We start from the raw sequence: 24,104 nt of genomic DNA on the forward strand, positions 1-24,104 counted from the left end.
TTATATGGTACTCACTGCGAGCAGCACGGATCATGCCAAAGATGTTTAGACCGTGCTGTAGCAGAAATGAGTAATGAATACATTAATAGATGACTTCCTCCCCAATATTTGAAGGAAAATTAATTATTTGCCCTGGAGAGGTGGGGGAACATATGTTCCAAAATATTCTTGAATGTTGCATAGTCATTTGGAGTCCATGGCTGACAGGACATGGTAGGATACTGTCCAATGCACTGATGATATCAAACTGCATTGGGGCAGGATGGAAAGGGGAAATGTTACCAGATTCCTGGGAGGCATCAGAGTGCCACTGAAACCAGAAGACGTCAATAATTATGTTTGAGGTAGGAAAAGATTGAAAGCATTAACCAAGGGCATGGAGATGAGAGGAGAACAGCATCCAGCATTTGTTGACCATAACACCATCTGTGCTTAGCTGGTCAAACCAAACCAGCCTGCAGGCTCAGACAACTGGGACGAGCTGGAAATAGCTGCTGAAATTATACCAGAGGCCAGCACAGCCTGGGGAAGAGTTGAATAAGCTCAAAGAAGTTGCAGGTATTTAAGGGAATGTGCTGCAGTGGTGGAAGGGGGCACAGAGAGCTCCCAGGGGCTTTCCCTCGGGGAGGGGAGGCTTTCATGGCAGAATCCAGCTCAGGCAGCAATCCCACATCCTGAGCCCTTTTCCTGGAGTAAAAGCAGGGAACACATCTGGGGTGAGCTAAAAGGTCTGGAGGGCTGAAATCTCAGACAAAGGATGCTTCCATGTTAGAGACAATACCAAGATGAAGTACAAAACATGAGGTGTCCAGCAGGCACAGCAACGAGGGAGAACCTCTCCGGGGTGCAGCACACAGTACTAGGGGAGGGGAAGTGACTGGCAGGGATGGGGTGGCTTCACTGGCCATCAGAGGCCCTGGCACAACGGCCTGAATAGTGGAACTGACAGAATTGTCCAGGGAGGAAATTCACTTATATCTTCATTTTTTAATTATAAGCTCTGCTATTATATTCTGTATTTATAAATACATATATGTGCTGATGTATAATCTCTTAAGTTTAAAATAAATCTATCCCATATGAAATTCCATCACTATAGCAAAACCTCCTTACTTGTTTTTCCCCACAGCAGCTCCAGCTCTCATCCCCCAGTTTATCTGAAGGGGATCCAGTCTCCAGACAGGTAAAACACACATTGAATTCAGGTGGACTTTCACCCACATGATGCTGGTGCCAAGCACTGTAAACCCCCACACCTGCTCATTTCCACTGACCCCGACGGGCCCCAGCACCCTCCTCCAGTCCACCCTCCACACCAGGAGGATCTCTGCAAACAGCAGCAAGCTCTGCTGCTTCACATTCCTCCTTAAATCCATCCTTTGCCAGCATATCTACCGAAAAATTGACAGCAAAAAAAACTGAATTAGGCTGCTGGTGTGCTAAGACCACTGTCTATCATACTGAGCAATATTGGCTCATCGTCTCCCCGCTCTCGCTCTCTGTCTGCACCCATCTGCTGCCTTTCCTCTCCAGCTCGGGTTCGGAGCGCTGGTGCTGCACGTCGCCTAGGTCAAGGACAAAAGCTTCAGGATGCTGTAGTGGTAGCAATAAAGGCAGGCACACACACACACATGTTTATGTGTATGTATATGTGTATGTGTGTGTATGTATATGTGTATGTGTTTGTGTATGTATTTGTGTATGTATACGTACACATATGTGTGTGTGTGTGTGTATGTATATATCTCTGTTTCTATGTCCATATGTATTCAGTGGGGTCCAGCCTTTGGCAGTCAGTGCCTTGTTTCTCCTGGCTAAGTGGGAAAAAAAGAGGAAAATCCTATCAGAAAACAGGACTTCACAGAAATCGAAACGTCTGCAGAGCAAGCTCTATTTGAGCTGCTTCTTCCAGCAGGAAACCCAGAGTGTTTCGTTTCATGCTGGACCAAGAGGCACTTCCAGCCATCACAGTGGCTCTAGAGACACACTGGGTGACATCAGTATGCCCTGACATAGCATGAGATAACGGAATTGTCTGAGCTCTTTGTGCGGACAGAAGTTTCAGTATTCTGAATTTTCACTGTGCGTGCGTGCCAGCCCCTCCTCCAGCCCGGAGCCTGCAGCCCCGTTCCCGGTGGGCTGGTGGGGGTGGGCAGGGCAGGGGGCAGCTGTGCCCCAGCCCCCACACTGCCCTCCGGCGCGGGACCTCCACTCAGCCCGCGCAGAGCAGCCTGCAAGCCTGAAGTATCATTTCATTATTAAAACAAGCTGCCACCACGGAGAGTCTTGAGCAGGACAACAGGCCTGTCCCTGGGCTCTGGAGAACATCAGCCTTGATTGGGAAAAATGGTTTTAACATGAGTTTCACCCAAGCAAGGGCTGACAACTGGGCCTGTGGCACTGGACGCGGTTCCATGTGCTTTGGCAGAGCCTCTGGTACCATGCTGGCTTTTCACCCAGAGTGGCTCTTTACTCACTTGATAGCGGTGTGGGTTAGGGACTGTCCTGGCTTGCCCCTCTGGCCAGCACCGGAGCATGTCAGGAACAGTCCACTGTCATTTAATGCATGTATGAGCCAAAAAACGGTGACAACCTATTAACACGTGGTCATTAACAATCAGATCTCTTTCATGCTGGTATAAATTCAGGAGTACATTAATTTTTAAAAGTGTCAGGCTAGCAGAGCAGAATGCAGAAGCTGATCCCCTCCATCTCCATTTCTGATACCCAGCTCGTGTCTCAGCTGCTCTCAGTGCTTCTAGGACACACGGGTGAGTTTTCAGGAGAAGGTCTGGAGTCTTTTAGTCATGGACTGCCTCTTTCATCCAGCTCAAACCAGGTCAGGAGCTACTGGAAGCCACCTTTGGAGACCCAAAGGCAAGAGCTGGTGCACAGAGCCCAAGATCACAATGTTTCAAGCCTTTGGCCTGAAGCATCACCTCTCTCTGCTCAGGGTGTTTCTCTGCTTAGCACTTTGCTGCTCAGGAATCTCATACAACAGCCTCACCATCAGGTCTGCAGGACATCATTGGCATCATCATGCCAACAGCTATGCCATGAAGGGGCAAAGCCCCAGCCAATGTTGCACAACCCACGCCGCAATTATTTACCCACAAACACCTGCTCTGAACTGATGACCACATATCAATGCTTACCACTATTTAGCAGCTACTGGCCCATGCCCTGGGTGCTCCATCCAGGCATGACTCTGTGGACTAGTTCAGAACAGTTTTCCACCAACTACTGCTGTGACAATGTAGACTGAGATCTGCCTGTGACCTCTGCATCTCAGACCCCTCTTTCATTTCCCAGTTGGGCTTCTAGGATGCCCCTCAGAAGGGTCAAACCCCTATCAATTTGCCACAACCTGTATTCCCAAGAGCTGTACGGGTGTTAGGTCTCTAAGTTGAGTTACCACCTGCAAAGCATCATTCCCCCTTCCCCCATTCTACAAATCATTTCCACCACCTCCTGCCTTCCACCCACACATACCGCCCTGAAAGAGTTAAGAAGAATTTACAGTATTTTTAACTTACATTACTCACTTGTATTGAATTATTCTTGGATCAGATATTAAATGGAGATTTTCCATATAATATCTGTCACAGATGGAAAAAAAAACATCATCTATGGATGAGTGTAATCCATTCATTGGTTTACGGATACAGCCCTCTCCAGGGATTGTCAGAAATAAACACGATGTCCCTGTTTGCTGGATTTTTGCATTTGGATTGCTGAGCTAGCTGAAAAAATGTGTGAAATCGCATGTAAGCCGACAGCTCCCTATTGACTAGGCATACGAACAAGCTCCCATGTGTTATTTATTCCAGCAAGCCCACGGACTGTGTCGTGCACATGAAATGCTAGCCCGCTCTGAAATTCGAGGGGATAATAATCAATAATGCTTTGTTCGTAACACAGCTTTCATCTGCAAAGCCCAGAGCGGTGTTGGAGGACACAGGTGCCTGGGGCTTGCAGGGGAGGAAGCTCGCATGGGGGGGTTGCACAGACCCTCACTCAAAAGGCAGAGCTGGAACCAGTCCCTCCAGCCCAGAAAACCTCAGGGACAAGCTGCCTGCTGACAAGGCACCTTTGGCATCTCTCAGACATGCTAAATACATGGATTTTTGTTTGTTTGTTTGTTTTTTAAGGAAACAGTCTCTGCCAGAGCAGCTTTCCAGTTACCTGGTATGATGTATTGCAGCGGTTAAAAACTACTTGTTCTTTTGGGAATTCCCAGGAGGAATTAAGGATGTTGGTGTGCTCAAAGCAAGGGTATGGCGAGACGGGAAAAGCCAAGCCTATTTCCACCCCGGCCCCGTTAACGCCTTGCTTTTATTCCTGAATGCAAGGTTTACAGCAGCATCCTCTTCCCAGGCTGGTGACACCACCTCCCCACAGGTCACCCAGAAATGGCTCAGCCCGCTCTCACTGAAGTGATGCCTCCGCGCTGCATGGCAGGGCTCCAGGACAGCATCGCCCTCACCGAACAGCTACCGGCTGGGGGGATAATTAGTATCTCCCCCATCTGCTAGATTAGCTTGGGGAGGGGAAGCAGGGGAGCGCTGCCAGGGTGCACTTAACTCTTCCGTCTTCAGGCGTTTCTCTGCTGCTCCCCCCTCGCAGGCTCCACAGCAAACCCGGCTGGACCCAGCGAATGCCAGACAGAGGAGGTCTGGGAAAGGTGGCCAAATCCTGCCTCAGGACGGGGCTGCTCCTGCCTGCACTGCTGAAGGGGCGTGGGAATGGGAAGGGTCCTTCCTGCTCCCATGAGACCGCCACCAAATCCCCACCAAGAGAAAATATTGAGCCCACCACCGGCAGCCCCCACCCAGATGAGTAGCTTTGGGTTCCTCTGCTGGAAGGTCCTTCCACACCCCAGCCCCCTCCAGCCAGCCCCAGCCAGGGTAGGAGCTGCTGTGCCCAGGGCAGCATCCTCCGGGCACCGCTTTAAATGGGGTGCTTATGTTTGGGAGACAAGGGAGGATGCTAGCAACTGCAGCCCAAATGCAGACGCAGGATTAATGCTGCTCTCGGCAGCAGACTCCTTTCCTGCATTAAAGTCAACACATCACCCAACACTTACTTCACACCCTCCCTGGGGTGGCCGGAGAGTTCCCTTTATAAGGTTAATACCACCCCCTCCCCCAACCCCCCAAAAGAAACAGGATATTTCCTAGCTAATTTGTATATGTCTAATTTTCATATCAACAAACCCAAAGTCATGATTCGGGGCTTTTTCAGGTTTGCTTTATTTCTTACCGCATTCCTGCTCTTACTGAGTCCATTTCCATTCCTCCGCTCCTTTCCCGGATTCCAGTATCCACAGGTTTCTGGGTTAACAACAAAATAACACAAGCTGGAACCTGTTCAGATTATTATTTTTTATTATTTTATTTTTATTTTCTTGCTTGGAAAACCTTTTCCCCTCTCTTTCACCCTCCCCGCCAGGGAGTTCAAAGGGACATGTTCACAAACACGGGCAGCGCTCTCCACACCCACACTTGCCACCTTGAGGGAGGGAGCGGCACGAAAACTCGCTGGTGAACATTTGTGCAAATATTCATTTGGCATCTGCTAATGTCAAGTCTGGCTGGATTGGGGCTAGGAGCTGTAGAAAAGCATAAATGAGTCGGGCAGACAGCAAAAGCCAAGCTACTTCGTTATGCAAACAGGAGCCTCTCGCAGCAGCTCTTGCCGCGCAGAGAAGGGGCTCACGCTCTGCGTCATTTCTTTCGTGCTTTGTCCTACCCTTGCATTATGATGACTCTCCTCTTGCAAAGACCCTGGTGTGCTACATGCCGTACAAACCTCCAGCCCCAACAAAGCTTACTTTCAATAAACCACAGCCCAAAGTGGAGAGCTTTGCACGCATGTACAAGCAGCAATGGCACTCAAATGGGGGCTGCTCTTGCCCCCATCCTTGTGTCTGCTTGGTTTGTTGCTGTTATTGCCACATAACTCTGCAAAAAGCGTTTCAGGACTGACTTTCTATGAAATACAGCATGCTGCACGAGCCAGCTCCCCAGCTATAGCAGATGATGCATGTGGCCGCTCTCCTTCGCTTGCACAGCAGGTAGCAACGGAGGGCTGGCTGCCAGCATAAGCAAAACATTCAAACAACTGCAAATAACCCCACTATCTCAACCCCTGGCATTAACGGGGCAGCTGCAGCTGGGTCGCATGTCTCGTTAATAAAATGTCCTCAAATAATAACAGGCCTAGATGCAGGGTGCAACCTAAAAGGCTGGAGCCAGGTCCCGCTCACCTGGTGGCAAAACTTCCCTGGGCATCTGTGGGGCCTTGCGTGAGATGGTTCACCTCCCACAGGAGGGTTTTCACTGCAGAAACTTTATCCCTTTCATGTAAATTCAGCAGCACCAGTACAGTGGCTAATGGACCACACGATCTATAATTTACTAGTAAATTAAATACAAGCAGGATTGCTTTCTGGAATGGATGCCTGCAGCACCGAGCGCACAGGTGCAGGGGGTCCTGGGAAGGGGGTCACAGCACACCCTGCTTCTGGGGCTTCAGACAGGGACTGTTCAGCAACAGCCCCACAGCAACAGCTGGACTGGCTGGGGCAACACAGCCCTGACTCATTCAAAGCTGAACTCATGGTGCAGCACTCCAGTGCGTGCTGCCCTGCCACCGGAGATGCAATGCCGGGGGCAGGAAGAGAGGTCCTGGCACTGCGCTTCTAACCATGGGAAAATTCAGCATTTCCATCAAAACTTACAAACTGAATAATCTGTGTTAGAGCTGGCTGGAAATGTCCACATTTACAGATAAGTAAAAACTTTGCCTTAAAGGGAACCTGTATTTTTGTCAAAAGTAGAAAACCTGGGACCTGAAACGCATTCTTTTCACATTTCAATATTTCTAGACTTTGCATCTAGGCTCAAAAAATGCAAAGAACTTTCCAAGAAAAAAAAATCTGGTTAAAAAAAATACAAAACTTAATCCTTTAGCTGTACTTTTCAAGGCAAAAAGGACAAAATTCCCAGTCATATTTCACCAGACCCCTGGCTAATTCCTGATTTAATCGTCAGTTTAATCATCCCAGTCCAATCCCAGATTCAACTCTGACCTTGGTGAAGGTGCCCATGGAGGCGAGTGCCAGCACCAGGCACCAAGCCAGGGTGTCACTGCGTGCCCTGGGCTGGTGGTTGCTGGATACACGGCAGTGCAGGGGGCTGCTCTGGGGCACAGCCTGACATCTCCGATGTCCTTGTCCCGGGCCACACCATGGCCACCAGCAGAAAAGGGATGCAGACAGCAGCGATTCTCCCAGCAACCGCCGACAGCTCTGGCTCCCTCCCCATCCCTCCTGTGCTGTGCGTGGCAGAGCTCAGAGGCAACACAGGCTCGCTGCAGGGGTACAAAGAGTTAGTAAAGAGAAACCACCTCTCACTTCGCAGTTTTGCAGAGGGAGGTGCTGAGGAGTTGATGCCACTAATAATATTCCAATAGCTGGGTTGGAGAAGGCCAGCAGTGTGGCACTGCGTGGGAGGCTCAAGCCAGCTCCTGCACCATGTCCCTGATCCCCGTCACATCCTCAGCACAAGGGTCTGCAGTGTCAGACGTGTGTCAGGGGGCTCCTGCCCCACAGGAGCAGGACACAGCCCAGACGGAGAAGCCCTGGTAGAAACCCCGAGCTCCTCCAGGGCTGTACAGTGTGGGTGCCAAGTCGAGAGCAGAGGCTGGTGGTGGCTTAATGATGTAAACAGCTAACGAGCCTGTGGAGCAGGACAGACAGATAAGCTGCATCTCCTGTTCCTGCATCGATCCCCGGGCTCTCTATTGGCATCCCTTCCCACCCTGAGAGTTTCCACCCAAAGCAGCAGGGTCTTGGAGTCCTGGTTTTGACTGGAAACATCAAGGAGATGAAGCTGAATTCCTTCTCATCAGCCGAAAGAGTTCTTTATTATTTATGACTGGGAACGATTCCCACCAGAAACGTGTAGCTGGTTATAGTTTAAAAGTTTCTTCTAATTCAGGAAATTTCCGGGAAGGTCTAATAGTAAACACAATAATGTGCCCACAAGTTACAAATCAGCGGTCCTGTTTGTTTAATTCATTTGCCCAGAAAAATAATTAATGCAAAACTAATGGTGGTTTTTATTTGTTCCCTAAAACAATGTTATCAGTACATGCCCTCAGTGCATTTTTAGTGCAATTATAAAGGTTTTTCCAGCTGGAAAGTGAGTCAGCTTAACTTTTTTCTTTTAAACTAATGACCATTTAATGTCAGATAAAAGGTTTAGAGGAAAGGATTAAGTACTGCTTTCAACAGAGATGGTGGGAGATAATTGACTCAATTTACCTCTGACACCGGTGCAGGGCACCCACGCGCCCCTGTGTGTGTTGAAATACAGGAGAGCGAGAGACCTCACCAGAGATCAGTGCTCTCCCCGTGCAGGTGGGCGCTCATGTTTTGCCCTCCATCACCCCAGCACATCCAACTTGACATGTCTAGCAGGTGTCTCTGTGCCCTCCGAGAACATGCAGTTATTCCTGGCCTGGAACTAGTAAAACCCTTCAAACAGCAGAGGAGAAGCTACAGGACAAATGTGAAGCCAATAATAAAATCCCCAAAAGTAGATGATGAAACAAAATCCTCCAGTTTGGGTATTTGCCAGCAGGCACAGCCCTCCCGTGATTCTCCAACCTCTGGCTGCAGCTGCAATTTTACTTGCACCCACTGCTGCTTCTCTGGAAACTTCCAGACCAAATAACTTTGCTAATCTTTCATCTCTGCATGCTCCTGTGATCCGTTTTTCTTTCCCCTATCACTGCCATTTTCAAGGACTCGAGGTAGTTCCACCCCAAGCGATGTCTTTTGCCATTTGCCTGCACGGGTGAGCCCTTTGCACAGGATACTCCAGGTGCTGACGCTGCCCTCCCTCTGCTCGCTGCCAGTCTTTTCCCGGAGCTTTTTCTCTGTGTCCCAGGGGGCAGGGTGGCCCTTTTTCCTCTGATGGTGAAGCTGCCAGGAAAGGTTTTCATTGCTGTTCTGATGTACAAACCACTTGGCTTGGGAGGAAAGGTGTTTAATGAAGCACATACCATAAAGGTATGCACCCCATCACAAAGTCCAGCTCCCAGCTCCCTCGCAATGCGGCGCTACACAGAAGCCACCTATAAATCTAAATGCCATGAATGTGTCATGAATTCCACCTAAGGGCAGGGCTTTGGTTTATTCCCCAAGTCAGTCACTTTCCAAAGGCAGTCCCTGCCTCCCGAGGCGGCTGTGAGCTGGGATCTGTCTTGTGCCATGCCTATGGAGACACTGCCCTGGGGAGGGAGAAGGGCTTCTCCAGGGCTCGTGGCTGAGCTGGTGACGGTCAGCCCCACCACCACCAGAGACGCTGCCTGCTTGGAAAAGCCACCTGGGAAAGGTGAGGGTCTGTTTTCGTTGTCTTCTTCCAGGAGCATGACATGATCCCAGTTCACACCTTGAAGAGGTACGAAGCAAACATCCAGCCCTGAATCACTTGGCTGCTGCAGCAGATCGTAGATTAGAGCACCTCGGGCCGGGTTCAGACCACCTACCGCGACGTCTGACGGCAGCACCCACAGCTGGGCTGGCCAGGCCAAACCTGTTCCCTGTGCAGGCACTGGGGAGGACACCCAGTTACTCTGCAGCACCCTGGAGCTTTAGGAGCCAGACTCACCTCCGCCCCAGCAGCTATTTTTGATGCTTCCCAGAAAATCATGCCATGGAGCCATCCAGGTTCCCGTAGCAAAGGGCCCGCCGCATGCACAGATCTCCTTCTGCAATCACAGGAGAAATCTGGCTGCAACATGCTGAGTGGATGGGACTTGAACACCCAAATCCTCCGGGCGACGAAAGATCTCAGCCCAAATGTATGCAAGGAGCTTGTACAATCAGGCTGTGAAACACTGAGCTCAAAACTTGCCATGTTCAAGATCAAACGAGTAATCACAACTTCTCCACCCCCGGAACAGGACCACTTGCATTTAGCTTCCTGGCACGGCTGGTGTGAATGGCAGCAAGGGCTGGAGGACAGCTGGATGACCCTGGGAAGGCAGGGGCTGGTAGCTGTCCTCTCCCACCCCCACCAGCTGGTGAGGCGGCCATGCAACACTGCCACAGGCCAGCGCCAAGCACAAGAGAAAATGCAACCCAGGTTTGCAAGCGGGGTTGCTGCCACCTGGGCACGGGTATTCTTGGGAAGAAGTGCCTGTGGAACTTCTTGTGGGAGTGGAAAGGAAACTGAGAGAGAACAGACCCTACAAGGGTCCTACGAGGCCATCATGGAGCATCTTTGATGCTCCTTCAGCCAGTGTAGGGGGTAAGAAAATACAGGCCCACGTGACAGGACAAGGAAAGGACTCAAAGCACACCTGGAGGTGTCTTCTGCTTTCTTCAGAGCTGTTTAAAAGGGACAAACTGAGGCTGAACCACTGTGGCTCTCGCTGGGTGGGATGGGAGAAGCACCCATCTGTGAGGGGGCATGCTGCCCGACACCCTGCCCTTCCGAGGCTGGGCTGCAGGCCCCCATAGTCTGAACCCAAAGGTTAATCGCCATGCCATATGTTAATTTTCCCCAAGTCAAGAACCACTCTCTTTCACCAGTTTTGAAGTTTGCTGCCTTTCATTGAATTTCCCCGCCTGTATTAGGAGAGCAGGTGAGCGGGAGATCCCAATTTACTTTCTCTGCAGTCTAGACTATTCATTACTTTCCTGTCTCTAAATGAAGCAGGCGCAGTCCTTTCAATAGCTCCATAAAGCATTCCCTCGCCAGGCCTCTAATCATTTTCATTGTCAGCCTCTGAACACTTATTATTTCCACTATATCCCCTTTTGAGATCAGATATCCCAGAGAGGAGCCTGGCATGTTAGCGAGGGTCTCCTCCGGATCTCTGCTGCAAGCAGCCAGGCTTTCGGGAATATTTTACATCCCTCTCTTTAACCATCTGCATATTTTGTGTTACTTTCCCAATAGCAAAAAAAGAAAAAAGACCCCAGAGTCACTGCAGATAGCTCAATAAAAGCATAAATGATTACAATTAATTTGGAGCCCGACGATGTGCATGCGTAGCTTGAATTATTCCTCGCCGTGTCTTGCCTTGCAGTTGTCAGGGGTGAATTTTTTCTGCCATTGTGCTGCCCATTCACCTAGCTTTGTGTGGTCTGACAATATCTCAACCCAAGGTGGTATATGGTTGCAGGCACTGCCGCTCTCGTTATTTACAATGGCTAATTAAGATCCTGCTACAACCTTCATCCCACCCTTAATTCTTATGAAGCAGCCAACAAAAGGTTTTGATTTCCTTTTTGGCTGGAAGACCTTTTGGCTTCTGCAAAAAGGGGATTAAGAATGAAAGCACATAAAGGTATGTGCACAATCACAAAGTCATAACAGCTCTCCGAGTGCAGTCTCCCAGGAATGAAACGCAGCATTAGCAAGAAGGGCTAATTGGGACCGGTTTAAAGAGTGCACATTGTGTAGCCGAGTCCGGTAACACTTTTGATCAGGCAGACAACACAGCCACAAATTGCTTTCTTCCCTCTCCAAAATATCTGACCCTGCAGGAAATGGTGTTTTACCTTTCCCGAGCAACCCAGACGGGTGGGCGGGCGGCCGGTGCACGAACGGGCTGAGCACTGTGCCTGAACAAGCCCAGCTCTCCGAGGGCTCCAGGCAGATGCAGGGTCCCTGTCCCCGAGGCTTGGCCTCGGGGTCCGCAGAGACTGGTGCTGGGTCCGATAGCGATTGCCCATGCCCATGGCAATGGCAGGATCAGGTGGAGCCGTACGCATGCAGCTCACCCAGAGCTTCTCTCCAGGGAGTGCTGCGGGCACAGCCGTGGGCTGTGGGTTTCAGAGCAGTTTCTCTCCATCACCTCTCTGCCCTCAGCCGGAGGTGGGTGCCGCACCCTGATCCCAGGCTGCCTCCAGAGAGCCTCCCAACTGCAAACCTTGCTCCAGACGAAGCAGCTCTCTCCGCTGCCCGATCCTCCCGCAGGTGGCACCCCTCAAAGGCTCTGCCTGGGGTGCTGCCATCCCCAGAGCCTGTCCCCAGCCCAAAGGCCTCCTCTTTTAGTCCCTGCGTCACCAAGCCAGCTCTGCAAGCCAAGCTTGGGAATCTGGTTCATTAGCTTTTGGCAATGCCATCCCCCAAAATGTCATGGCATGCAGAAATCTATGAAAACCAGAGACCCGAGACATGTGTTTTTGTTTGTTTGCATGTGCCAACATTTCCAATGGCTCAGAAATGTGTGCCTGTGAAGGCTGCGTGTGTGTTATTCATTTAGGATCATTTTCAGCCCTTATAATAGGAGGCTCATTTTATCCTTTTGAAAGCTCTCGAGCAGAGATGATCACAGTCCCAAAGCCTGCCATGGCTGTAAACAACATTTAAGCTCCACATAGCTGTCTCTCCTTGAAAAATAGTCCCACAAAGGAGTGGAAGGGTTTTCACTACATGCTCGTGTCAGATACATAGATAGATAGGCAGCTCATTCCTCTAGGCTCCTTTGTAAACCCCAGCCAAGATTTTCACATTCTGATTCATGCAAATATGACCATATGATCAAAGTAGCATGTGCTACCTCCCAGGAACTAGTGCACTAATGGCTGCACGCCGCAGGCCATGGCCTATCTCACACCATCGCTTTCCCTCCTCACTCCTGATGCTGCTTCCTCCTGTCCCTGCATACAACATCCCTCAAGCAGACAGCTGGCTCTGAGTTGGCCAGGAGAGGGTCTACTTCCAGCCGGTTCTCTGCACAGCCTCACAAAACACTCGGAGAGCCTTCCCTTGCATCCTTTCTGCTCCGCCTATGCCAGAATTTCTGATGGCGCATCTCTCCCTGCTACTGCTAGAGAGATGGTGTACCCCAAAATGGGGATGCGTTGTCCCCAGAAACCCTAGCTGGGAAGTTTTGGGGTGAAATCTCCCAATTGCACATTTCTCCCATGATTTGCATAGCTCCTTTCATTTACTCAGGGTGGAAGCAGGCTCAGAATTGCCTCTTTTAGGGAAAAAAAAGACCGTTCCAACCCTGGGACTGCACAAGATGGTGAAAACAGAACCCAGGGGAGGAGTGGGTCCTCAGCGCCGGCTGGGAGATGGGACCTGCAGCATCACCCGTGGTGCTTCCCGCAGCTGGGCCACGCTGCCCTTCATCCATGACATCCTTCAAAACACACCTGGAACCTCACGACACTCGTGGTGCTTAACCAAGGAAGAAACTCCCATTAAAGGCTTCAATGTGGTTACATCTTCTGTTATTCCTGGCTGCTGTAGTTGCTTTTTTCAAAACAAAGGCAGTGTTTTCTATCCTTTAGGCCCGAGCAGACCAATTCATCTCTCTTCAGATGGGTTTCATGTGGCTTGGGAAACTCAACCAGTCGTTTCCCAAGACCAGCATAACTCAAAGTCATGCTTCCTGTGGCTCAGCCATGGATTCCCCAGCCTAGCAGCACCAGGGATGTGCAGTTACCCTTTTGTCTGCTCTGAAACTGGAAATCAGCTCTTACCTGGGCAGGCGGCAGCACCCTCAGGCTGCCCTGGCCGGACTATAACTTTCTGAGCAGAAACAAGTACCACCCAAAACAAAGATGGTCAGGTACTGCAGCAGTCACCACCAGCCCAGATCTCGTGGCTTGGTTTGTCTCTGTGAGTAACCACTAAATCTGTGGGTCTTGACTGCCGAGGAAACCCTGGTATGTGCCAGACCTTGCCGCAGGACAGGGACTCTGCAGGTGGCACCGAAGGGGATGCTCATGGTGTACATCCTTGGGCTGGCACCTTAACACAGGTGTTGCGAGCTTAAAATGCCATGGGAGGAAAGAAATGGTGGTAAGAGCTTTTTTCCCCAGGATTCAGTCTCTGGAGAAAAGGGGGTGGCAGCAGGAATGGGTAAGGTAGGGTCAACACGCAGAGGGTTTGGGTTCCAAACCCCTCGGCAGGCTCCAGGGAAGGGTGGTGGGAGCTCCCACCCAGGGCCTCGGCCAGTGGAGCGAGATGGTGTTTGCTAAAGAAACAGCAAAGTGCCACAGAACTGGAATTTTAGAGGGGGGCTCAAATCTGTTCAGAGACTTTGAAAACAGTGTCAGCTGAGAAACAGACAGGGGATTTTGTTACACATCAAATATTGCTTTTTGCTTTCAAAGTGAAGCTTCTGATTTATCTCTTTCTTTCTTTTAAAATCACCTGTATTTAAAGAAATGAAGTAAATTGTTAAATAGGGTGAATTAAATGTTTTTGGGGTAAACCCAAATCTCTCCACCCAGTACTTTGTCTCACTTAAGAAAAGTTTCAGTTTGACCTGATTTTTCCTCCCTAATTTTTCAGCTCACACCGTTGGAAATAACAGAGTCTACGTAGGTTACATCATTCGTGAGGAATCTCCTCTCATCCGTCTCCAAATGAATAACAACAAACATTCAAAAAATAATTGAAGTTTTATATATATCCCTTGGCCATTCAGGTGGTATGGCTGGCACGAGACATAGGCACTTTAAACAGCTGTTGTGAATCTTAAGTATAAACTTCCACCCTTCGGCACCACGCCAGGAAATTCTGCATAGGAGTATACCAGCTTTCCTTTGCAGCAGACAAAAATCATCGTGTTTTATACCTTGAGAGAGGACAGGAGAAAAAAGCTTTTTTTGCTGGGGACCCCCATGGTTTGTCAGACCCTTGCGGCTGTGTTGGATGAGCAGGACCAAGCCAGGCTCTGCAGCAGGAGGGGGGCTTTGCAGGGGTATTCACAGCTACACTGACACACGCACACCTCCTCCTCCTTCATCGGCAGGTACCTGCATTGTAGAGTAGTTCAGTGTCCTGAAAAAGAACCACCACCGCTACACACACACACTTTTTCCCATATTGCAACCTTGTTTTTCAAAGGTAGGTATGATAACAGCACGCTCTTGGAGCCGAAGTCGTGCGTTTTCTGTTACCCAGCCTATCCCACCTACAGCTGACTGTGTGTGCTCAGAGTCAGATCTTCCTTGGTGGACAAACTCTCCTAGACAAAATAAACTGCTAGACCATCTTCTCCAGCTGTAGTCCAAGGTCATGGCTGAAATCTCATTCCACTGCTTTTCTGGAAGTACGGACACACCAAAACACTCCTGAATCCAGGAGAGCTGATGGGCAGCCACAGGACAAAACCCTGCCTGTAGCGCTACACATGTACCTGTCAAGCCTTGCTCTGAGAGCTGGTGTAAGCTGGGCTTTTGCTTACACCAGACCTAACTTCCACCCTGCTGTGTTTCCATGAGCCAAGATAAATAACCTATTGCAAAGACCAAAACCGTTGCAGCCGAGCTCAGGCCTCCTCGTGCTTTTCAGGATGCTCTCCAAGCTCTGCTCCGCTCCCACGTGTGTCTCCCTACAGACACACCAGGTTCACGGGCACTAGAGCATCCAGCTTATTTAGGCTGTGGCCTTAAGTCCCCAAGTAATGAACATGAAAACTGAGTCTTCTCATCACTGAAGCACTAGGGCAGCACCCCTTCCCCAGGCTTCATTATTTTTGTCCCAATTGCTTCTTTCTCACCTTGTCCCACCTTGTGACATTTCTTGGAGGAGTGTATCAGCTACACTCCCAGAAGCAAATATTAATTGTGTAGACAGCATGTGTGCTGGTGTGTAAAAGATGCAGTTGAAGGGATCCGTTCCCCTGTATAGGTGGGTGCAGCCTTTGGACATGTGCAATATCCCCCTGCTTGCAGAAGGGCACAGCTAAAACTGTGAGTGTGCTCCTGGAAGAGGCTTCCCTACTGCTTCATAGCTGCAAAACGCTCCTCTCTAACTATGTTTATACGTGTGAACCTGTGCTATGGGGATGAGCCTGAGCTAAAGACAACTGCAAGGACAGCCCAAGAAAACAAGCACCAAGTTTCAAGTGCTCGTGCTCCCAAAGTATGTGCTGCCAAAAGCCCACTGTTGGCAAGTGGGGCAGATGAGGCTCAAATAGGGCAGCCCAGGTGTAGCAACCACCCGGCTTTGGTGCACAGAGCCTGCAAGGGCACTTGCGTTTGCATCAACAAGGCAGAGGCAGAACAAAACTGCTTGGCTGTCAAGCAGGAAAGACTGCACCAGCTTAAGGGCTCCAGCTGCAGGGATGTCAACTTGGTCAACCATTCCCATCCGCTGCCAGCTCTGTGGTCCAAGAAAGGTTGCCAGAGGGCTGGAAGACACCTTTCACAGGGGCCAGGACACTCTTTGCTTTCTCGGCCAGTGGCAACCCCCAGGCAGGGTGCACCAATGTCATGGTGAAGAGTTTGCCTTGCTTGGACCAGCCACAGAGCCCAGCTAAGCTTTGACCACCAACCCTTCACCATAGCAGGAAGGGAGACCCACCAGCCAGAGGGTTACACCAAACAGCAGTCTGGTTTGTGCAACACACTTCAAGTCTTGTCAAAAAGCCTCCCTGGACCAACAAAGTTTCCATCCTGGAATGGACTCACATTTCAGCGTGCCCCAGCTCCTGCACCCAGCTTCATGACAAAGCCAACCCCAGCATCATCAGCACGTGCCGCTATCTGATCTCAGCTATGAAAACATTGCTACAAATCTAGCACTATTTCTGAAACGGTAGCTACAATATGCTTTCATTAAATCCAATTAAGTAGCGCATTTTGTTTAAAGTGTGCCCACCCAGAGCTACACACACAGAGTAATGCCATCAGTTGCTTCAAGCAATCACCTAGCGTTACACCCCTTGCTCTTGAGGTTATTTCCACAATAGTAATTAAATCCTCATTAACAATTTTCAATTATAAAGTAAACCAAATGTAATAGCCTACACGGGGAATCTCAGCTCATATTCAGGGAGCCCGAAGACTTTCTGAAAGGAAGAAATGTTAAACACCGCAGCCAAGCTTCTGGGGAGCCTGGAGGTCAGCGGAGGGACGCATCCCACCGGGCTGTTGACAACGACTTGCAACATCTGGCCTAACCACCAAGCACACTCTGGGCACAGAAACACCACATGCCCGCTGGCAAGCACGAGGCGGTGGCCACCATGGGGCACGTGATGCATAGCCCCTATGCCTGTTTGTTTCTTGAACATCTCCTCCCCAGAGCACCCTTTTGCCCCCCACATAAAGGTGCTCCGAAGGGAACTGTGTGAACTCTTTGTGCCTTTCCCCCTGCTTTTGTTGTTATTAATAAAGCCTGAAGAGCAGAGGTTCAAACACAGGTACTCAACACTGTGTCCTCAGCCCACACACCCCTCCGACGGCACCTAACTGGGTGAGCACCGTAGTGCCTTGCCACCCTGACTTTTCACAGCCTGAGGAACCCACCTCACTGCTGCCCAGGAAATACTCTTGTAAACCAATGGCACAAGTGCCAGATTGCACGGCCCCAGCTCCCACTGGTCTCCAAACACAGCGGGCACTGCAGGACGGCGGGCAGATCCCCCCCGGTTGCTCTCGGCCTCACAGGAGATCCCTTCTGCCCAGCCTTCTCCAGCATTTGCCGCCCCCATCCCTTCGAATTTCCTCATGGCAAACAAACCCTGCCGTTCTGACAGTGAAACCATCAGTGCCATGGGCCATGGCGATGTTTCAAGGAGGAAAAAGGCACCCATAAATCCTTTCTTGCTCTGGAAATCAACTGGGTTTCTCCTCTCAGAGGCACTAACGCAGCAAATCTCCAGCCGCTCCCAGTCCTCCACCCCCAGTGCTCCTCTGAACTTTCCCCAAATCTCTCCCACATGAATCAATCTGAAGGCAAAGCTGGCAAAGCCTGCCAGCCCCCACCAACCAATTCCACCACCACACCATCAGGGCCCGCTTCCCTGCTGGTCCGCTGATGCACCAGGAGGGCAGCTCCCAGGATACTCACTGCTCCAGTGACCACCTATGCTCAGCTGGGGTGAAGGCATCACCGGTAAGGCTGCCCAGCTTCCCATGGAGCAGCGTGGAGTGACCCTGCATAGCATTGTTCATTTTTCTCTAGGCTTGCGAGGTTTGGAGATTGGTTCAGATAAGCATCCTCAAGCTTGCATGCTTATCTGCGCCATCTCCCAAACAGCTTTGATCTGCAGGAATTGGCTGCAGCTCTCAAAGTTATCTTGAGAAAGCTTGTTCTGGGGAGAGTTGTTCTTCTGATTAACAAGAAAAAGCTTTCTTGGTGGCTTTGAGCATTTTCAGCCCTGGCTGGAACAGGGGTGTAGCAATGTCTGCACACGGAGAGGAGGAAAAAGCCAAGCGAGCTTCTCCCTAAAGCTCCACTTGGGGCTCAGTTGTCCTTTCCACTACAGTCTGAGGTCTGTTGTTTCATCTGGCTTCTTTTTCCCACTTTCTGTTTGACACCATCTCGCCCCCTCCACGGTGTGGGTCGGTCTGTATATACAGGTTCCCACCTCGCATCTGTGCGGGGCTTTACATCATCCGCATCCTGTGCAAAGCACCTGGGAGTGAGCTGGCTGCCCCAACCGCCACAGCGGGTCACTGACGGCTTGGAGAACTAAAACATACAATACAGAATTCAACAGCTGAAACAAGTAGTCCCTCTCAACAACCTCCAGTGAAGGAAACACAAGCCACACGTAAATACATGTTATCAGGTCAAACGTTAATATTCCAGTTTTGGAAAGCCTTCTGCTTGGCCAAAGCTCTAAGAAGTATTCGTTGGACTGAAAAATATCAAATTTAACTCCTGCTCCTGAAAAATGCCAGCGAGGATTGTCCCACTCTCAGCCCATCATCACCCCACACAAGATTTCTTCCTTGGGGGAACAACAAGGGAGGAAAAGGAAGGAGGTATTAAGGAAAAGGAGGAATTACAAAATTAGCAACAAAGTCTACATTGGGGAAACTACGCCAAACATATCCTGCTGCCCTCACATAAAAGATAAATACGCATTAAAAAATCACTGCTCAGGGAGGGGAAATAAGTGTGAACAGCAAAAATAAGTACATGTGTTTTAAATAATTTTTTTAATTGTTGAGGCAGTAATACTTGGTTCATGGAACTGCAATATACAGAGAGGTGAAATAAATAGCTTATATATATATAATATATATAATATAGCTGGTTTTAAAATATTCCCTTATCATTGGTGTACTAGGTCATCTGGTAGTCACTTGAATGTATTTAGCAGCATTCTCCAGAACTGAGCATAATGCAGGATCACGGAGCCGTGACACCTTATGTCGTCAGAAAGGTTACAGAAGATCGATGCGTCGAGAACTCCACGGAAACTCAATCACTGCAGCACACACCATCTTGTCTTGGGCCGGTGTGCAGCAGACAATAAATAATTACTGCAAAACCGGCACTTTTCGGGGCAGGGTCTCAGTAACTTTGGGAAAGAACTTTGGTTTTCTTTGGTTTTATTTATTTATTTTTAATAATTACCTTTTTTTTTTTTTTTCCTCTGGGGATATGCTTGAAAAGTTGTCCTTTCCAAAAAAGAGAAATAAGCACCTGTGTGTCATCAACAACAAGAAGTCAATTTAAATAGAGCAGTTCATTTTGTTTTTCAAGTCACAATAAATCCCTAACAGCTTTTCCCCAGCGTTTGCCATCTAGTCTTTTATTAATTTTTTTTATTTTTATTTTTTTTTAAACACAATGTACAAAAATAGAGCTTCTTCCTTATTTTTAATGTAAAAATATTCCTCTGGTGCAGTTTTTTTTTCTTTTTTTTTTTTTTTTTTCTTTTCATGGTTTATTACTGTGACACTGTTTTTGTCTATTTTTAACTGGGGTTGGTGGGTCGTATTCTCTTAGTCCTCTTGGTGACTGTTGTGTACTTGAAAGGTTTCTGTATCTCCACTTGCCCCTTTGGGTACCTCTTCATAAAATGTACATCTTGCTGGTTTTCCCGGGTCTTGGGCCCTTTCCGTGGCCTCCCTTTTTTGGTGAATCCAACATACCAGCCTGAATATTTTGCTGACATCAGTGCCGTATAGTTGTTTTCTAGGACTTTTTCAATGAAGACACACTCCTTGCTGGTGCCATCAGGCTGAAAAGGGCGGGGGGAAGAAAAATAAAAATTCATTATTCAAATGCAAGCTCAGTGACCAAAACCCAATTTGGCATAAGTAAAATCATCACATCTGGACCTTGTTTTTGGTTCAAACTTTGTTAATATGAGCTGTAACAAACATCAGCTGAAATAGACATGAATAATAATAAAAAAAAAAGCATGAAAGCATGAGGTCATCATTTCATTTTTTTTAAAACACTCCTATCCAAGGAGAGAAAGATTTTTCAAAGACAACAGTTAAGTTTATCCAGTTCCGTTCCTTCAATTGCAAGCAAAGCAAGACATTTAGCTTTGCTTTTTCCATTAAGAAAGGAAGATGAATTGAATTTGTGCCAGGGAAACATCATACTTAATCAGAAAAAAACAAAACCCCCCAGAATCCCATATGGGCCAAACAACAGTGTTTCTCTTTTCTGCCGCTCACTTTTGTTTTCCAAAATACCTTATGGGCTTGCATCCATAACTACCCAAATCCCACTAAAACCATTACAAGCCTTAGTCTAACCCTTTCCAGGGCTTTGCAAACTCTCCCCCACCACATCCCGGGTGCGACACCTGGCAAATAAAGCACGCATGGAGCTCTGGGCATGAGCAGAGGGATGCAGAAGGCACCGAGCCCCCTGACTCTGCTCCAGCCCCGGGACCCTGGCAAGCCCCAAGGGCAGCAGTTCTTTCGGAACCACATCGCACACCCCGGGCTTGGCTCCGACTTGCATCCTGGAGCAACATCAGCAGGGAAAGCACCGTTCCCACGCCATAGTGGCTCCCCGGATGGGACAGCATCCCACTGGCATCCCAACGCGCCTGTAGCTGGAGGACTATGCTGCAGCAGCGTTCTCAGCCACCGGACCCACCCCAGCTCCACTGCCGGGGGTGGAGGGGGACACAAGTGCCTGATCCTACACCTCTGCACTCCCAGGACAGGATTTCATTTGGAAGAGGGTTTCGTTTCTGGCAGCAGAGGTGACACGGTCCTTCGCCTTATCCAACCTTTCCATCTCAGCCTAAAAGCAGCCACCCAAAGCTCAATGACCCAGCTGAGGAAGCCATGTCCCTAAACTGCTTTCCTCCTCGCAAAAGAAACCAGGATTAGCACAGAACTGGAGGGCAGAAGCTCCTGAGCATGAGCACTGCTCCTCAGCCACCCTGTAGCACAGCACCCGCCCTGCCGGGACTCCCTGCCCGAGGCAGCTGCTGCTTCGAGATTTTGGCAATCAGGGTTCACCTCAGCCTGGAGATCCAAACTAGCCAAGATCCAGAACCGGACTTCGAACATGGCAGCATGTGGATCTCAGGCTGGATTCAGGACTCTAATTTACACAGCACACACCACACCGGAGGGAGTTGCAGCATCACACAACAGCATCTTTAGGTCCTTCAGCACAGAGGAAATTCTTCTCACCTATGATCTTCTGCCAGAAAACGTGTTTTGCCCTTTAACTACTGAGTTACTGGTCCTGCACCTAGAATGCCACGTGTCGTTGTGTGCATCGGCACTTTGGTTTAGATAGATCAAAAGACAGCAGGGAATAGATACAGGTGCACTTCAGCCCTGGATGTTGTCTCAGCTCTGGGTGTTATATGGATTCCTGACAGGGATATGCACAGTATGGACCACCATACAGGACTTAATCTAATGCTCAGCAAAGCCAGAGGAAGGATATCCATCACAGTATTAGTCCAATCCAACTCCCCGCTGAAGTCAAATAATGAGTTTTTCAATACTGCAGGCCCATGCTTGCTGCTACACTTGCCATTAAAGTCTCCCTATCCCATCTAAATGGCAGCAGCCCCCTCAGCCCCCAGCCATTTCACCCACCCTGTCTGGGGGGACAGGAGAGGTGCAGCAGCGCAACCAGCGCAGCACCTGCAGCGACAGTCGGTCCCCCGGGCTGCAGTGGCTCTGCGCAGGGGCTCTGCTGAGCATGGCAGCCCCACACACTTACCGCCCCCTCCCCATGGCCAGGTCAGCCTGCTCCGGCTGAGAAGCCTTCCCAAAACGTCCTGCACAATCACAGCGGGGTCCACTGCAGTTTGTGGGAAGGGCAGGGGACCATGGGGCAGGGGGGAGCTCCCTTGGGCTGAGCTGGCCCAGGCTCCCCCCCACCTCTGATCCCTGAATAACCACATATGAGATACAAACAGAGCTGCGAGGTAGGAACCATCAGGCATGACAACCCAAGCCAGAGTCACACAGGCAACAACAGTGGAAAAACTTTGTCATCGCCAGCCTCCAGGACCAGCCAGCCATCCCTGGCTTGATACCTTTAGCAGAGCTTCAGTTCAATCCGTGCAATGAAATGTGATGTTTACCCCAAAATCATTAATACACCATCCTGCCTGAAGGGTTTCGTTACCACGGGTAGGTCTTATTAAGATGGCATGGTAGAACATGGCAACTTCTGCATCAATCATGTTAATCCAGGATCCATGTTCCCCATATGTGCCCCCTACATGGGGGCACAGCCAGCTCTGCCCCAGGACCAGCAATCTCCATCCCGGGCTAGGCACAAAGGTCCTAATTTTATCATGTACAACTGGAAGCTCACAAATGCTTTAATGAATGGCAGAACCGGGCAAAGCTCAACGGTTCCAGTTCCGGGGGGGGGGGGGGGGGGGGGGGGGGGAGTTGTTCTCCAAGCCTTGGGTTTGATCAAAGCCACATGAGTGGGGATGGAGAAAATCAGTCGACACCACGGGGTTCCACCAGGTTTCAATGGGAAGCCATAAAACCGACCCCAGGTTTCTCAGGGCTCAGCCCACTACAAACCCTTCCCCAGTGAATGGAGAATTTTTAAACAATACCATGGCTGAGTTTCAAATCCACCCAAACCCAGGTGCTGATGAACCGACCGGATCCGTACCGCAGGGGGAGCAGGTAATTGGAAGGGCTGTTTCCCCTACGCTTGTGGAAAGGTCCTGGATTTGAGCCCTGACCTTGTTGCTAGGAGAATTAAGGCTTTTTCATGCAATTTGGGAGGTTTCCGCTTGTACTGCAATGTCAGTTTCTCATGGAAAATGAAGACTGGAATGAAAAGAAAATGTGTGTGTAGGAGGGGGAAGTTATTCTATTAATAACAGAAAAGTATTTACTTATACCTTCAAATTTGCCGACAGAGCCTAAGACGAAGACAGGAGGTGGAGGAATAACAAGGTGCAACTTCAGGCCAACCTCAGGGCTAATTTGAAGTAAACAAGGTGCATGAGATAAAATAACTTCATTCTGGAAAAGGAAGAGCTAAATGATTTGATAACATGAAATTACAGTAACATTTACAAGTGCCTCGAGATAAATCAGGATAAGGACCTCACTTCCCCAAACAGAGCATTCCTGTACATGCTAAGACATGTCAGAGACAGACAAATGTTTCCCACATACTTACAAGATGATTTTACAGCATCTGTTACAATCCCCAATAGAATAAATCACTCACACGTATTACCTACACCATGGAGAGCTGGACCCATGGCAATCTATTAGGCACAAAAGCAATTTATAAGGGGTTTCAGTATTTTTTGAGTGTCACCTTGCTTTCACTAGGTGCCCATCACTTAAGATCTAATCATGTCCCTGTTTAAATGCCAGCAAAACACTCATTGGTTCTGTCACCCATCCCCTCAAGGGCTCCTCCGAAGAGAGGAGGAGGGAAGAGAAAAAGCACACAGCTTTGGCCGAGCATCACTCCCTGCTCCAGCTGCCTGCTCGCCCTTCCCCAGGAGCTCCTGGTGCAAACGCTTGCCGCTGATACAGGGCTGTACCTTCTGCCGCCGACGTCAGCCGGGAGATGGTGCCAAGCCACATTTTGCACATGCTTAGCTGTCAGGATGCACCTTGCAGAGCGCTCGCCCTTCAAAACATGGAGGTTTATATTTTGAACTGATTCTTTAAAATAAAGAAGAGTTCTCAAAAGCCTTGGAGCTGTGCAAAACTGCTTAGCCTGGTGCAACGGCACTGCCATGTGATGGGGGAGGGCCTGTACCCAGCCCCTCATCCCCATCAGCCCTGCAGAGCAGCTCCAGAGCATCCCACACGTGCTCGGAGGACCAGCTGCTCCTGGTTTTGCTCACCACCATCCCACAGGCAGCATCTCCAGCTAAGATCCCTGCTC

General features: G+C 49.5%; 1 protein-coding gene across 2 annotated transcripts in view; it reads right to left on the reverse strand.

Moving 5' to 3' along the window:
* Window positions 1–7,500: 7,500 nt before the first annotated feature.
* Window positions 7,501–24,104, reverse strand: part of FGF18 (fibroblast growth factor 18) — a 98,690-nt gene continuing 82,086 nt past the window's right edge. For both annotated transcript variants that reach the window (XM_080399988.1, XM_080399987.1), the window contains one exon: window positions 7,501–19,971. In XM_080399988.1, the coding sequence (XP_080256114.1) occupies window positions 19,705–19,971 (267 nt within the window). In that variant the 3' untranslated portion in view covers window positions 7,501–19,704. The remainder of the gene's footprint in view (window positions 19,972–24,104) is intronic.

This window comes from Falco punctatus, assembly GCF_963210335.1.
Source record: "Falco punctatus genome assembly, chromosome: 8".
Classification (NCBI taxonomy): Eukaryota; Metazoa; Chordata; class Aves; order Falconiformes; family Falconidae; genus Falco; species Falco punctatus.